Genomic DNA, 15,087 nt, shown 5'->3' on the forward strand with positions numbered 1-15,087 from the left:
TTGATTCAATTTCACGAGAAAAGATTGTTAGCGTACAAATAAAGACGTGTAGGGAGTTTTAAGTGAGGAGATTGATAAATCTGTTAGATTCTTATATAAAAGTGTTAAAGTTATCGATTAAATCCACTGGTCAAAACCAAAAAGAAGGTTCAAATATTTCCAATGCGTGTGTAACATGTGTGAAGCACTACATGTGTGTAACGTGTGTGTGATGTGTTTGTGAGACGTGATATTTCCGTACCAAAAAGCACAAAACACCAACAGCTGAAGCAAACCTAGTTTATTATCAGTAGTGGAAATGAAGCCAGCTTTAAAGAACATTCAGGACGTTTCCTGCTGGAGACGCAGCCGCTTCCTGGATCTGTTGTCATGGTTACAACATCAGTAACAAACACAAATGTAAACAAAAGAGGAATGAAGCTCAGAGAGAAACCACATCTAGGACGTTCGCCTTTAATTCTACTTAAGACTGTTGAGCATGAGTGTGTTTCTGTTCGTACATCACAGAATGTCTACGGCTAACACCGCTGGTCCCACGCACGACAGGGAAGGACTGGGTGTGAGTCGCCACACAACTCACACCCAGCGTGATTAGGAAATGCAGTCCAAGCGTCACGTAAAACACAATCACGGCGGTTCTGAGAGCGACAGCAGGAGGAAAGTCCTTCCTGTCGCTCGTCTGAAGCCGAGTTAGCATCACCAGGTGAGCGGAGTCAGCGTTTCGTTAGTGCTCCGTGTTCTTGTTACTCACTTATTCCGCTCACCATCATGGTGAATGAAGACCAGCTGTCGGACGCGTGCAGCTCGTTCTTCAGACATTTGTTTTGTTCACTTGTTGGTTGTCGTTTTATTTTTGTTGCGTCTCCAACATGGTCCCAATATATAAAAAAGAAAGTTTCTGTCAAAGCATGAATAAAAAATAAAGTCATAAAGCAAACCGAAATGTGGCCGACGCCCCTCGTGACGGGATGGATCCACGATTCTCTTCAGCATGTTTGATGAACTAGTTCCAACGATTCTTTTACCTGAGAAAGACTCGCCTCATCTCGTTGCCCCTCCTCCCCGAAGCCCCGTCAGGACCGTTACCCCGCTGACCCTCACTACTACCCCCTACCTCTACTCCTCCCTCACGTCATCACGTTTCACAGTCTGTGGGGGTTCACCCATCTGTAAGTGCCTTCGTAGCGGAATCCAACTTTCTGCACGAGGTCGTCTGCTTCCGCCGGGCCGCGGCTGTGGAGAGAGAGAAACAGTCACGACCGACGACCCGCGGATTCCGTTCGGGTCGCCGCGGCGATGGTTCCTACCTTCCGTATTTGTAAGGAATGGGTTTGGGCTTCTCTCTGTCGATCTGGTGGAGGAGAGGTGTGAAGATCCTCCACGCTTCCCTTAATTCATCGCTGCAGAGACAAACAGGTCAACATGGTGACTGGATGGACTGTCATCGCCATCTAGTGTTCAGAGCGAGTAGTGCATCAACAGATGGGTTCATGAACCCTGAGACAGCAGGAAACAGACAGACCTGCGCACAAAGTGCATCTGACTCCCACAGAAGACGTCCAGGATGAGGCGTTCATAAGCGTCTGGAAGCTTCACGTCCTGAAAGCAAGACGACGTTCACCTGATTACTTTAGGAAGACGACACTGACGTGAGGAAGTTCACGCTCCATAAAGCGTTTGGGCCCTGCCTTGTATCTGCTCTTGTAGGTGAGGTCCAGCTCGGTCTCCTCCGGGCTGAAGTACGCGCCCGGCTTCTTGCTCATCATCTTGGCGTAGACGGCCTCGTTGGGCTGGACGCGCACCACCAGCTCGTTCCTGCGACACTGCTTTCCAAAAATGTCCCCGGGGACGTCGGTGAACTGCAGCCGCACCTCGGCTTTCCGTTCGTTCAGCGCTTTCCCGCAGCGGAGGATGAAAGGGACGCCTGAGGAGCAGGAAGTGCGATGAGAACGCGTGGCGTGAGGAGGTTTCCACGTGCAGAGGAGGCGGCGTGTTTACCGTCCCAGCGCTCGTTGTGCACATAGAGGACGGCCGTGGTGAACGTGGCCTGAGTCGACCCTTTGGGAACCGTGGGGTCGTCGAGGTAACCCAGTTTGGCATCTCCCTCCCCCTCTGGATCCCCAACGTACTGACCCAGAACCACGTCCGACATGGTGAGCGGGGCGATGCACTTCAGCACCTTGACCTGACAGGAGGACAACAGATCCACCGTGTTCACTAGAACCCCTGGAAGAGGTCGTGTCAGTCGGTCGTCAGTCGGTCGTCAGTCGGTCGGTCGTCAGTGGTGTCAGACCTCAGCGGATCTCTGTACCTTTTCATCCCTGACATCATCAGAGCTGGTGGATGCAGGTTTCTCCATGGCAACCAGGCAGAGCATCTGGAGCAAGTGGTTCTGCATGACATCACTGGTGACCAAGGGAACGGGTCACAAGGACACTGATCAATACCTAACCATTATTTATAAGGTGATAACCTAAACCACTGGAAACAGGTAGAGGAGATCCTGAAGAGTTTAACCCTCAGGGACCCTTAGAATGTCCACACACATTACCTAATGAGGTCAAAAAAGGCTAGTCTCATAAAAGTGTTAAAAAAAAATGCTATACAGAATTTTTTCCCCTTTAAATGCATCAGATCTTTTCCATCACTTCAGACCCATCCATAAATATAAAGGTTATTACATTTAATTCTATTATTATATATGTTTATATGGAATTTGCCGTTAGAACCGTTTTTCTTCCAATGGGAAAAACACAAAATATGGAATATTTCCAAAAGTTACTGCAAATTTTAATACTTCTGATAAAAATATTACAACTATTGGATGAATGGAAAAACATGTTTGTGCAGGTGTGTGAATACAGACAGTGGGTCTGACTGGGCTGTGGGGTGATTGTGTTGCTGCAGACAATGAAGATCATGTTTCATTATAACATGTCAGTATTATTGTATACAGTAATATATATCATATACATATATAACATAAATGTAATAATGTATACAGGTTATAACTACAGAAAAAGAAAAGTCCCGTCTAACCAAGCCAGAACCATACTCTAAATGTGAAAATACATGAACATTTCATGTCGCAGTGCAAACACAAACTTCAGGGGTGCATTCGTTGTATCGCCCTCACCGGATGATGCCAAAGTCATCGAAGTAGCCTCCTCGCCCCTGGGTACCAAAAGGTTCTTTAAAGGTGAGGACCACACAGGCCACGCTGTCCCTGTTCCAGATGGGCCCAAAGATGCGGTTCCCAAACCTGCAACGAACATTTAGAAACCGTCTGCCCCTCGACAAATGCAGCAAAAAGAAAGAAAGACAGAGAGAAAGGCACTCTGACGCCTCACGCCAGCGTTTTTCCTGTTTGGCTCTTGACTGCAGGCCAACTGTTTCTATTAGAACCACCTGAGCTGATTTACCTTCACCCGCCTCTAGGGGTCGCTATCAGCAGGTGAGCCCTGAAGAACAAACTGCACCACGTTCTCACCTGAGCACCATGAGGTTCTGCACCATCTCCTTGCCCAGATAGTGGTCGATCCGGTAGATCTGGTCCTCGGTGAAGAGGGAGGAGAGATGAGCGGAGAGCTCCTCAGAGCTCTGGAGGTCCCGCCCAAACGGCTTCTCCACAATCACCCTGTTCCAACCGCTGCACACAAAGAGAATAACATCATGTCTGCTTACATCTTATTTAATGAGCTTCACTGTAATGTCACCACGTGTGTGTGAACGACTGCAGGCATAGAGGCAATAAACCTTTGCGTGAATAGACGCCGGTGGGGGCGGGACCAGATCAGGTTCTGCTGGTGGACAGCCAGTCAGACCCGACACGATAACACACAAACACGCCGACAGACAGCGACTGACTTTTTGCTCACGCAGCAGTGCTTGATGTTCCTGGTGACGTCGTGGTAGACGGTGGGCGGCAGCGCCAGGTAGAACAGACGGTTGGCCCCGGGGCCCCCGGGCAGAGACAGGATGTGTGCGTCCAGTGTGGAGAAAGCGCTCTCCTCCGAGTACGAGCCGCTGATGTACGAGTTCCTGCTGAAGAAGGCCGACAAACGCTCCGCCTCCGCGTCGGTCACCTGAGTCAAAGCAGGAGACGTTAGCTGTGCCTGGGATTATTACAAAAACGCTGACATGAGAATAAAATACAGAGAATCAACAAGGAAAGGAAATGAGTGTTCATTTAGAGCAAACAAGGAGGATGTCAGATATTCATTATGTATTTATGTACAGTAGAACCTCCAATAATACAGTAGAACCTCAGATTATAATACAGTAGTACCTCAGATTATAATAATACCTCGAGACAAATACACAAATTGTGAAAACCCACGAGTGGTGGCATCCTGAATCCAGGTTCAACTAGATTATAATCTGAGGTTCTTCTGAACTTTACCTGCTCTAAATCCTTGCGTTTCCTCTAAATAGCGGATTACATTTTTTTCACCTTCAGGTACGGCATGCAGGATTTCCGAATGGCGTCGACCGTCAGGCTGGAGCGAGCGTAGCCCACAAAGTGCGTCTGCTCAGGCAGGAGGCCGTCTTTGAACAACCACCTGTCAGAAATCAGACGGACACGTGGGTCACTAGAGGCAGCTCCACGCTCCACGTGGGGTAAGAAACCGGGGTCAGGAGTTCACTCACCACAGAGTCGGGTAGATTTTCTTCTTGGCCAGATCTCCCTACGGGAACACAAATTACACGCAATCAGGAATACATGAAAATATTACGGATAAAACAGGAACACGATTCTTTTAATGTCGTTTTGTTTTGAAATCTGTGTGTTTTATTTAGCAATCTGCGACGGTTGTAAGAAATATCCGACTGATTGTTGCAAGACTACCGTCGCACCATCTGTCAGGAGGTAAGTAGGGCGCTTCGTAATCCGTTGGTGCAAGTAGGAACGATCAAGAGACGACCTGGAGAGAAAAAACTTTCCTGATCCTCCTGAAATCGAGTTAGGTGGAATATAAAAGAATCCCCCGACAGAAATGCGGCCCACGTCGCCCTTTGAGACAAGCTCTTCCTCAGCTGGGGGGTTCCTCCACTTGTGACCCTTCTGCTTTACTCACGATTGTGTGTTTAAATACTAACTGTAGATGAGAACAACTGAAAAGCTCTGGGAATCCCCCGGGGGTCTGCTCCCGGTTTGGACGAGCACCAAGAACCAAAACGCACACAGGAAGCATCCCCATGTGAGCACAGGAAGCTCAAGCTGTTTTTGCAAACTGTTTTAGGAAACAGTATATTTTACAAAAAATACTTTTCCAAAATTCTTGCAGTTGCACCACATCCAGAACACGAGTAAACAACAAACGTCTCATGTCATCATGAGGCTGCGTTACAATATAATTAGTTGACATAATTATATGGCACCACTGTGTGTGTTCGCTTGGTGATAAAGGCTGAAAGGGCCATTTCAAAAAAGCATTACACCCATTTTATCTGCTGCTGCCGTATGTACCGACACACACACACACACACACACACACAAACAGCCCAACCCTGCTGGTTTCAAACAGAAAGAAAAAGCTGACAGTGAGTGACGCTGCAAAACCAAAGAAAAGGCCTCTCCTCGCCCAGCAGCAACATCAGGAGACAAACAGCAAATTTAATACAAGTTTAAATGATTCAAAAAACTGACACACAACTATGATCTGAAAGAATTGTAAAGAGATTTTAAAAAAAGCTGTCTTCAGAAAATGATTTTACAAGTATAAAAAAAAAAAGTTTTTGCTCCAGTAAAAATGTGGGTAAGGCGTGGTATTTGTGGAAACAACAGTAGAGGGAAGGACGAGCTTTTGAATAGATTGAGGCCACGATAGGGAAGGAACAGGAAGTGAGATAGAAAATAGTTCTTGCAACAAAGAATGAGGAAAAAGGTCCAAAAAGTTTCAGATAGCTGAAGGTGACTTTCCTGGATGACACCTGAACCGTTTGAGGAAATGGTGAACAGAGAAAAAAAAAAAGTACACGTATAACTTTACTGACTAAAAAACTAAAAAGTAACTCGGATCATGATGAGGAACGAGCATCAGATGTTTGTGTCGAAACGTTTTCGGTTCAAACGTGACGAAGCTTTGCCCTCCAGAGCTATGACAGTATCTGTCAGATTAGAAAACTGGTTCACTCGACCGGTTCGCTTTGTGTTCAGACGAGTTTTCAAAATACGATGCCTTCACTGACGTCTTTAAGAAGATCTATGATATGTAAAGTATGTAAAGTTACTGCAGTAAAAGTCTATTAATTTAAGGTTATAGTCAACCTGATAAAAAAGGTTCTGCATTAAATGTGTATAAGCCAAGTGTGTTCATTGTAATGATTAGTAACCTTGTGGTTATCACTGAAAGCTCAGATGACTGAGAAACGCTTGCTTGCACAAGTTTGTGAAAACGGTTTCAACAGTTCCTTCACTACATTGTGTGATGCCCTCATTGCAAAAATGAGAAACGATAACGACTTCTTGAGCATTAAGGCCGACGAGCCTCATCTCCGTGTCCCGCTGCTCTCACCGAGGCGCCCATGATGATGAAAACGTGAACATCGGACTGATGGAACTCTTTATCTTCATGCAGCTCCTTCCTCAGTTCCCCGAAAACCTCGGAGCGAGAGAGGGGAAGCTTGGCCATTTTCTCTAAAGAGAAGACAAAAAAAACATTTAAGATGTTAATAACAACTCAAACCAACCATCAAGACCACGAGACTGTGGTTAACTAAACCGTGTTAACTAAAACAGAGAGGAACTGATACACTTGATGGTTTCATTTCCTTCACAGAACCACTCAGAAGGGTGAAGGAGAACAAGATTCACTTTGTTTTGAATGACTTGCTGAAGTTTCATTCATTTAAAATCAATTGTTGCATCCATAGCTGATGAAGCACTTACTGATTCAAAGTGACCAGATGATATCATGAAACAAACTGACACGACTAATCGATTTGTGGAACAGCCAATAAGTATGACGATGGATTCACGTGTTGGTCGTCAGCATTCAGAGTTCTACGTCTCAAAAAATGAGCGCTGCAACATTTACAGATTAAAATGACTTTTAAAAACAGAACATCTGAAGTTACATGCTTTGCATTCAAAAGCTGCTACGACCGGGTCGATGCATAAATGGATTTTAAGATTCTTAATGATCCCAAAAGGGAAAGGAAGCTTTCATTGTGTCTCATTCAAATGGCAGCAGTGAAGCAAATCAGGAAGTACTTTTCACAATTGTTTCACAACTGACTCGTGTAATCCTGACTAAACCATTAAACTGTGTTGAACATTAAAAACCAGTCACTGATTCCAAACAAACCAGCAGCAAAACACGTTTAAGCAAAGAAACACACAAACACACACACCTGCACGTGGATTTGTGTCAGATGGCACTACCTGCCTGGGATAATCACACACACACACACACACACACACACACACACACACACACACACACACACACACACACACACACACACGTGGATTTGTGTCAGATGGCACTACCTGCCTGGGATAATCACACACACACACACACACACACACACACACACACACACACACACACACCTGCACGTGGATTTGTGTCAGATGGCACTACCTGCCTGGGATAATCACACACACACACACACACACACACACACACACACACACACACACACACACACACACCTGCACGTGGATTTGTGTCAGATGGCACTACCTGCCTGGGATAATCACACACACACACACACACACACACACACACACACACACACACACACACACACACACACACACACACACACACACACACACACACACTAATGATATTAGTCCAATCCTCCAGGATCCTGTAGCATCTACAGGCTAAACCTTCCTCCAGTTCCCCCCGGATCAAGCTGGATAAGCTCGGCTAACACATCAGGATAAGTCGCCGCGACGTTTTTGGGTGGATCCCGTGTGTATTAACGTTAGCTGATGACGTAAGCGTGAAATAACGACAAAACTCTCCGGTACCGGGGTGTAAACAGAACGTCCCCCCCGCTGGGCTAGCACTAAACCCGCTGTTAGCTCCGCTAGCGGCTAGCTAGCAGCCAGCCAGCGCCGTGCTAGCCGGTAAACAGTGAGGTTAACGCGGACCGCCGCCACTCACGAGTCCGTCAGAGGGAGGATGACCCGGCAGAGAGACTCTTCCGCGGCCTGACGGCGGAGAACGGCTCGCTAGACTCCCGCGGCGCCCACGGCCACGGCGGCGGGACGCGTTTATGAGTCCGGCCCACTTCCTTATTCCAGCGACGAAGAAGAAAAACGGGTTTTTATTGGTTTAGCACCAACACCAACTCACCGGCGCTCGCTCGAGTCCCCATCAGGGTGCAGTCAGTGACGTCACCGACACGCCCCTCAGCTGGGCGTGGCTTAGCTGGATGCCCTCCCGAACCAAACAGGAGGAAAAAAAACTGCGTTCACACGGAAAACAATGAGAATAAAGATCTAGAATAAAGAAACAGGACGTTTGTGTGTTTTATAGAATACACGCAGGGGATTTTAAAGCAATTCGTGGGCTTATATGAGCAATTTGCTTCAGCTCTGCCCTTTTTTGGTTATTATCAATACAATTGAAATATGTTTTGTTTTGTTTTTTTATGTGTGAAAAAATATGAATAACCATAATAAATTTAATTCATTCATTCATTCATTCATTCATTCATTCATTCATTCATTCATTCATTAATAGTTGTGTGTAGTAAACCCATTAATTACTGATTACTGTCGAAAAAATTGTACCGTGTCTCTTATTAGTAGGTTATACGTATTTGTATGTCTCATTGTTTTTCACTTCTAAAGGAAAGGGAAACATTTGTTTTATCAGAAAGATGGAAAACATTCATATCTTTGCATTGAGAGTATATTTGCTAACATATGTACAATTATTATTATTATTATTATTATTATTAATATTATTATTATAATTATTATTATTATCATTATTATTATTATTATTATCGTTATCATTATTATTATTATTATTATTATTATTATTACTTTATTAAATTTTGCAACGGATCTGTGTATGCAGATTCTGGACAAAGTTTTCACTTCAATCCCTTTTTTTCATATTCTTTTGAAAAATAATGTCGCTTGATGATAATCTGTCACCTTGTGCAGTCAGATTCAGAGCTGGATCATAGTTCTGATCTGTAAGATTCAAATATGTACTTTAGGATTGATATGACTTGGTACAGACGAAGAGTAGAGATATGTCACCAGTATGTGACTGAAGTCGAGCAGTTTTAAAGTCATTTAGAGACGTAAATTTGTTCTAAATTAAATCTTATCAGCTCTGAATCAACCCGTATGGAAAACGATATCTTTGTTGATAACTCATAAATTACCGATAACACAGAAGTCATTCAAACTGCCAGAAGTAGATTTCCACTATCAACAAGTTCAGCTCCATTACTTCATTCTGTGTGAGGCAGTGCCAAGAAAAATGTTGTTATGGCGACATCGCTGCAGTGCGTGTGTGTGTGTGTGTGTGTGTGTGTGTGTGTGTGTGTGTGTGTGTGTGCCCCCACCACAATGACACAACAAAGATCTCCCCACAGTGCAACAAAACGGAACGCACCCATGGTGCGCGTTCACAGGCCCGTCCGTTTCTTGTTTTATGCTCGGATTCAGAAACACTGAACCTAACTCAGCTGTAAAGAGACAAGAACGAGGAAAAGGAAGTTCTAGTGTTCCCCTGAGGGACTCTGTTGTGACATCAGTTGAGTCTTCAGCTGATGGTGAGATAAATGGTGCCCTCAAATGAAGGTTTTCACTCCAGTCTCTGAATCAAAGTTTTAAAGCCTAAATAATCACCAGAAAAGTTTAATTTTTGTAAAATGAAGTCTGATGGAACCTTCTAACAAATTTGACTCCATCAACCCCCCTGACCCACGAAAGTGGAAGAACCTGATAAGAAGATGAACGAATACATGTATATATATTAACTTTAATTTGCATAATTACGGCTAAATCTGGAATTTTTTTCACATGGAAAATACAGTTTTGTGCCTCTGATTGTATACTTCAGGTTGTTTTTTGGGGAAAATGTTCACATTTATGAAATAGAAATGTGAAAACTAACTAATATTCCAATTATGTTTTCTATTTAATTCGGAACTGTGGTGTGAATTCCCGTTCCCCTTCAAATTATGAGGGTCAGTGCGATGACGTCACGGGGAAACCGGGCTGCCTCGCGGGAATTTGCGGGGTTTCCCTCTGGGGGTTCAATCGAGGGGCGTGGCTCGTTACTATGGTGACAGACAAACAAAGTCAGCGATTTGTTTGCAGGTTCCGCATCTACCGGGGACGCGGAATAGCACGGATTAGAATCCTGAAAGTAGGTCATCCATAAATCAATCAATCATCAATCAACTTTAATGTATTTAGCGCTTAATCAGATCATAAATGTTTCTAAAGCGTCACAAAGGAAGCAGATGTGTGGATGCTATGATCAATATGAATGATTGATTACTGAGAGTCCGACAGAGTTGACATCCAGCAGATTTTTTTTCCACGTGTTTTTATTTTTTTAGGATAGACGGAGCGTCCGGTGGAATTCTTCTTCAACAGGTGGACGTGGATCGATGGCCTTCTTTGGTTTAACACACCTGGGTTATCAAAACCCGATCGGTGATCAGATGATAGTGAATCCGCGCGGGGAGAGCAGCGGGGCTTCGGGTCGGTTCCCTCAATCATTAAACAGCTGATCAGAGAAGTGTCTTCACTCTAGAACATCAAAATGTTTTCATGGACTGAAGATGAAGCGTGTTCCGTCTGCGTGTCTCGTTCCAGATGATGGGGTGGACATGGAGGCAGGGAGGGCCCCATCTCCTCGGGGGCCTCTGGACCTCCTCAGGGGTCATCAGCCACCTCCCTGGATCACTGAGGGGCCCCGTGGGAGCCACCAGAGGCTCAGAGAGATTGTGAAGAGAGCCCAAACGGCCACAGGTGAATCTGATGGTACCGGTTCTGGTGGACCTGGTCAGACGTGGAGAACTGAGGGTTCTGGTGTTCTGATGGACCTCATCTCTGTCGCTCCTGCAGCCCCCCCCCAGCTGTACAGAACGCCTCTCACCCTGAACCAGCAATACGGATGGACGGCGTCCAGAGGTCGTGACCCCTGGATGCAGACCCAACGCTTTCCCCGGAGGAACAGTGAGATGACCAAGTAGGCGACGCCTCTAGATGTAATCTGGGATTATTTGAAACATAACGTTTCTTTCTGAGTGTAATCCACTCGTGTCGTTGACAGGTTTGTGGATGACATCTCAAAGACTCACAGAGGGTTCTGTCTCCTCTGAGGACGCCTCCGGAACCCAAACGGAACCCAAACGGAACCACTTTAAAGGAAATGAAACTGAAATAAAAACACAACCACCTCATGAAAAGTGTTCCGTTGTATTCTGGTGGTAATTTACATTATCATTATTATTATTATTTTAACACAGATTATTTGGTGTCTGAGATTATAAATATCCATAAAAAACTGACCCGAACGGGTCACGCTGGTTCTGGTTCGTGCATTCATGGTGTGTGTGTGTGTGTGTGTGTGTGTGTGTGTGTGTGTGATGTGAAACCAGTGAGGAGTCATCCTGGTGGGGGTGGGGGGGGGGGTGGCTGTGAATGTGTAATAGCTGCTTGTCATTAGCACAGTAATGATCACTCAGATGGCTTCTCATGAGGACATGAAGATGACGATGATGATGATGATGATGATGATGATGATGATGAGGGGTGGAAGGGCAGATTTCCAGAATTCTCTCCGAATTTATCACTAATGATTAAATTTGATTTTTTTTTTTTTTTGTATGTCGAGGTTTTTGCAAAGAATAATTTCTAATGAGGGAGAAATGTTTACAATAGAGAAAAAAACAACTTTACATGACATAATTCAAAATTGTTGTAAATTTTATATGTAATTATATGTAATATCTCAATCTGTACTTTTTTTTGTGAGGCTTTGTTGTGTGAGAGCCGTTAAACATGATGATTTTTTTATTGTTGAAACAATCTGTGTGTGTGTGTGTGTGTGTGTGTGTGTGTGTGTGTGTTAGTGTTAGTGTTAGGAAATGTCCACAGAGAAAAAAACAGCCACTGATTTTTTTTTTATTTTGTCTTCATGGGGAAATGTTATTTTTCTGGTTGCCATGGACCTCGGCTCGACTCGTCCTCCGTCTTTCTGAAACACTCCCTGTTAAAAACTCCTCCAACGCAGGAAAATACAAAGAAAACAAACCAACAAACAAAATGAAACAAAAACAAGTCAGGAAGGATTCATCAGGCCTGAGCAGAACACTGTTTCAGTAGTACGGGACCCCCACCCCAAAAAACATCCCACGAGTCCACAATCAACACCACCCATGGAGAACACATGAGATGCATGTCTTTAGAGACTCTTTGCTTCTACGTTGGTCACAGTTCACCAGACAGTCCTCCTGTCCCCCGGGGGGGGGGGCAGGAGGGACCGTCAGCAACAAAAATTTGGTACGAACTGATCGACTGGGGGGCGCTGCCGTCGGGACAGGTGTGGCAGAAGATGAAAAATCATGGCTGAGTCTCCCAAATTACAAAAGCAGAACCCTGGAGCGACCCCCCCCCCCAGAGGAGGTCGCCCCCCCGCCCCCCAGGAGCCCTTATCCACCTCTGGTCCCTCAGACGCGACGAGCAGACACAGTTCCCAGTGCTGTGGTTCATGATTGGTGTTTAAGTTAAGGCAATCAAACTGTTAGTAACGGGTGTGTGTGAGTGTGTGTGTGTGTGTCTTTGTGTGTGTCTGTGTGTGTGTGTGTGTGTGTGTGTGTGTGTGTGTCAGCGCTGAGGTCACCTGACCGCCTGTCTGACTTACAATACTGCAGTAGTGGCATAAGAAAACAACAACAACAAAAATCACCAGCACAGTGACTCGTCCGTGAACACCCCCACCCCACCCCCCCTGGGGTGGGGGTGGGGCAATGGTTAGGACTTCCTGTACACGACTGCGCCAACTGAAGCCGTTGGCGTCAGTTGGTCAGTTGGTACCAGCCGGCGCCATTCGTCCCGTTAAAACGTGCCGGTCTTTGATCCTTTTTCACTGGAATGGACTCGTCGTCGTTAAGCGTAATAATTAATCAATAATCAATAATCATCATTCTGGTAATAACGTTAAGAATACACGACCGATGGGTGAAACGGAACCAAAAACGCAAACGAAAAACAGGAAATCAGACGTGCGTCGAAGCGGTGCTGTTTGGCAAGAAAGCGGTTTGCTGTATCGTAAAAACCTCACAGTGAAAATAATCACAAGTGTTTTCTGCACTATAAGGCGCGCTGGACTATAAGGCGCAGCTTCAACGAATGGCCTGCTTTATAAAACTTTTTCATTTATACGGCGCACTGGATTATCAGGCGCACTGTCGGTTTTTTTGAGAGAATTAAAGGCTTTTAGGTGCGCCTTATAGTGCGGAAAATACTGTATGCCCCTTCAGGATAACAAAGCACAGTATTCAGTCAAAAATCAAGATATATATCTTTCCTTTACGCGTTTCTTCTTCTTCACAGAAGAATCAGGAGGTGTGGCACCGCTGCGCTTGAAATCTGGGACAACTGCTTAACTTCAGTTCCGTCGTTTCTATTCGCAACCAAAAAAAAAAGTGACAATACGAGTACGGCTGGAACCATCCATACGCCGTCGTCGTCGTCGTCCGGGCGAGCGATCGGATGTGGAATGAGGATGATCCCTGCTGGAGCTGCGTCTCCGCTTCAAGAGAGCCCAGATAAAAAATAGAGATTTCTCTAACATCCTTAGTCGTCTTTAGTCTTCCTGCTCAGAGGTGGAGGGAAATAGAATCAGAATTAAAGTGGTTAACTCTTCGCCGCCTAAAGGAGAGACTCCATAAATACATTTTTAGCTATTTTATGAAAACGGTGAAGCAGCCTTGGACAAAAAATAGGGTTCAGGCCTCCAGATCGTCGCTGAATTAACGAGAACATATCAAACACGTCTTGCTTTTAGTAAATACTTATGTCTTTGGTCAATATATTCCTCCTCAGTTTATACATATATTCATACACACACAAATATGCATGTACATACACACTTATAAACGTGTAATAAACTGGATATTTGTGCACGCATGTGTTCAAACTTCTCATAAAGGACCTTTTGCACAAAAAACATTTAGATAAATCAAAAATAAATAATTAATCCTGAAAGAAAAAGAAGAAAACGAGTACCTCTTCATAAGTCATGTGACATTAAAAATTACCTGAAAAAAAACACAACAAAATATAAAGAAAAAAAAAAAAAAAGTAGCCTTATGTACAGCGATAATCTTCTTCGACATAGGCTAAAAGGCGTTGTTTTAAATAAACAGACTTTGCATCTTTCAAGAAGCCTGAGAGAGAGGCCAGACAAGAGAAAAACACTCGTCCTTCGTCGCGTACGTGGGCCCAAATGGCCGCCAAAACCACATCATCATCGTCGTCATCGTCTTCCTCTCGTCGAGAACGTTTCCTGTCAAAGTCGTGAAAGTTTTATCTCTTTGCGGTGGATTCAAGTGACGGCGTCTCCGGTTCGCAGCCGAGTCCTCGCCCTGCCGCGCCGCGTCCGTACGGTGGGGATCATCAGCATCCGCCGTTGCCGTGGCTGCTAACTGTTGGGCGGGGCCTCATTCAGGAAGTAGGTGGTCATTTCCCCTTTGCCTTTGACCTTCACCACCCCGCGACACTCCAGCACGTAGCCTTTGCTGGCGAGCACCTGGTGGAGGTCAGTGGTCACCTGTAAGCAGGAAGGACGTGGAGATTAACGCACGTTCAGGTGACACAAACAACTAAAAAGGATGTTTTTAGTTCTATTTGCGTAAATACAGGTGAACCTCGGCTGACGTCACGTCGTTTTTGATCATACATCAGTTTAAAAAAAAAAAAACGATATGTGGGAAAATAAAAATCAAGTTTTTTTACTCCATTTCAGTAAAGTAAAGAACTGTGAACATCTCCAGTTATCTCCAGTTAAAGACGTTGTGTCTCCTGGAACTATTTAACGTGAGCTCAGGTCCACCTGTGCTGCTTCCCTCTGAATCCACCGGACA

At 45.0% G+C, this 15,087-nt stretch overlaps 3 protein-coding genes across 5 annotated transcripts in view; 1 reads left to right on the forward strand and 2 right to left on the reverse strand.

The window, feature by feature from the left end:
• Positions 1–265: 265 nt before the first annotated feature.
• g6pd (glucose-6-phosphate dehydrogenase) lies at positions 266–8,282 on the reverse strand. The gene is made up of 13 exons (XM_068331495.1): positions 8,124–8,282; positions 6,519–6,640; positions 4,651–4,688; positions 4,454–4,562; positions 3,868–4,085; positions 3,491–3,649; positions 3,137–3,262; positions 2,312–2,405; positions 1,999–2,185; positions 1,689–1,924; positions 1,523–1,599; positions 1,308–1,400; positions 266–1,233 (listed from the first exon to the last, which is right to left on the reverse strand). The coding sequence occupies exons 2-13, from the start codon at positions 6,633–6,635 to the stop codon at positions 1,143–1,145; spliced, it is 1,545 nt and encodes a 514-aa protein (XP_068187596.1). The 5' UTR covers positions 6,636–6,640; positions 8,124–8,282; the 3' UTR covers positions 266–1,142.
• A 2,039-nt stretch (positions 8,283–10,321) lies between these two features.
• LOC137589078 (uncharacterized) lies at positions 10,322–11,963 on the forward strand. 3 transcript variants are annotated; one of them, XM_068306545.1, is made up of 4 exons: positions 10,322–10,355; positions 10,552–10,696; positions 10,811–11,186; positions 11,271–11,963. In XM_068306545.1, exons 2-4 carry the CDS (start codon positions 10,603–10,605, stop codon positions 11,317–11,319), a joined length of 519 nt encoding a protein of 172 aa, XP_068162646.1. In that variant the 5' UTR covers positions 10,322–10,355; positions 10,552–10,602; the 3' UTR covers positions 11,320–11,963. The 3 variants fall into 3 exon arrangements, with proteins under 3 accessions (XP_068162646.1, XP_068162656.1, XP_068162636.1); XM_068306555.1 differs by having other exon boundaries at positions 10,344–10,696; positions 10,811–10,966; positions 11,063–11,186; XM_068306535.1 differs by having other exon boundaries at positions 10,344–10,696.
• A 145-nt stretch (positions 11,964–12,108) lies between these two features.
• Positions 12,109–15,087, reverse strand: part of adcy6a (adenylate cyclase 6a) — a 29,527-nt gene continuing 26,548 nt past the window's right edge. Inside the window, exon 24 of the mRNA XM_068306523.1 lies at positions 12,109–14,774. Coding sequence (XP_068162624.1) covers positions 14,646–14,774 — 129 coding nt within the window. The 3' untranslated portion in view covers positions 12,109–14,645. The remainder of the gene's footprint in view (positions 14,775–15,087) is intronic.

Source organism: Antennarius striatus, chromosome 2 (assembly GCF_040054535.1).
Source record: "Antennarius striatus isolate MH-2024 chromosome 2, ASM4005453v1, whole genome shotgun sequence".
Classification (NCBI taxonomy): domain Eukaryota; kingdom Metazoa; phylum Chordata; class Actinopteri; order Lophiiformes; family Antennariidae; genus Antennarius; species Antennarius striatus.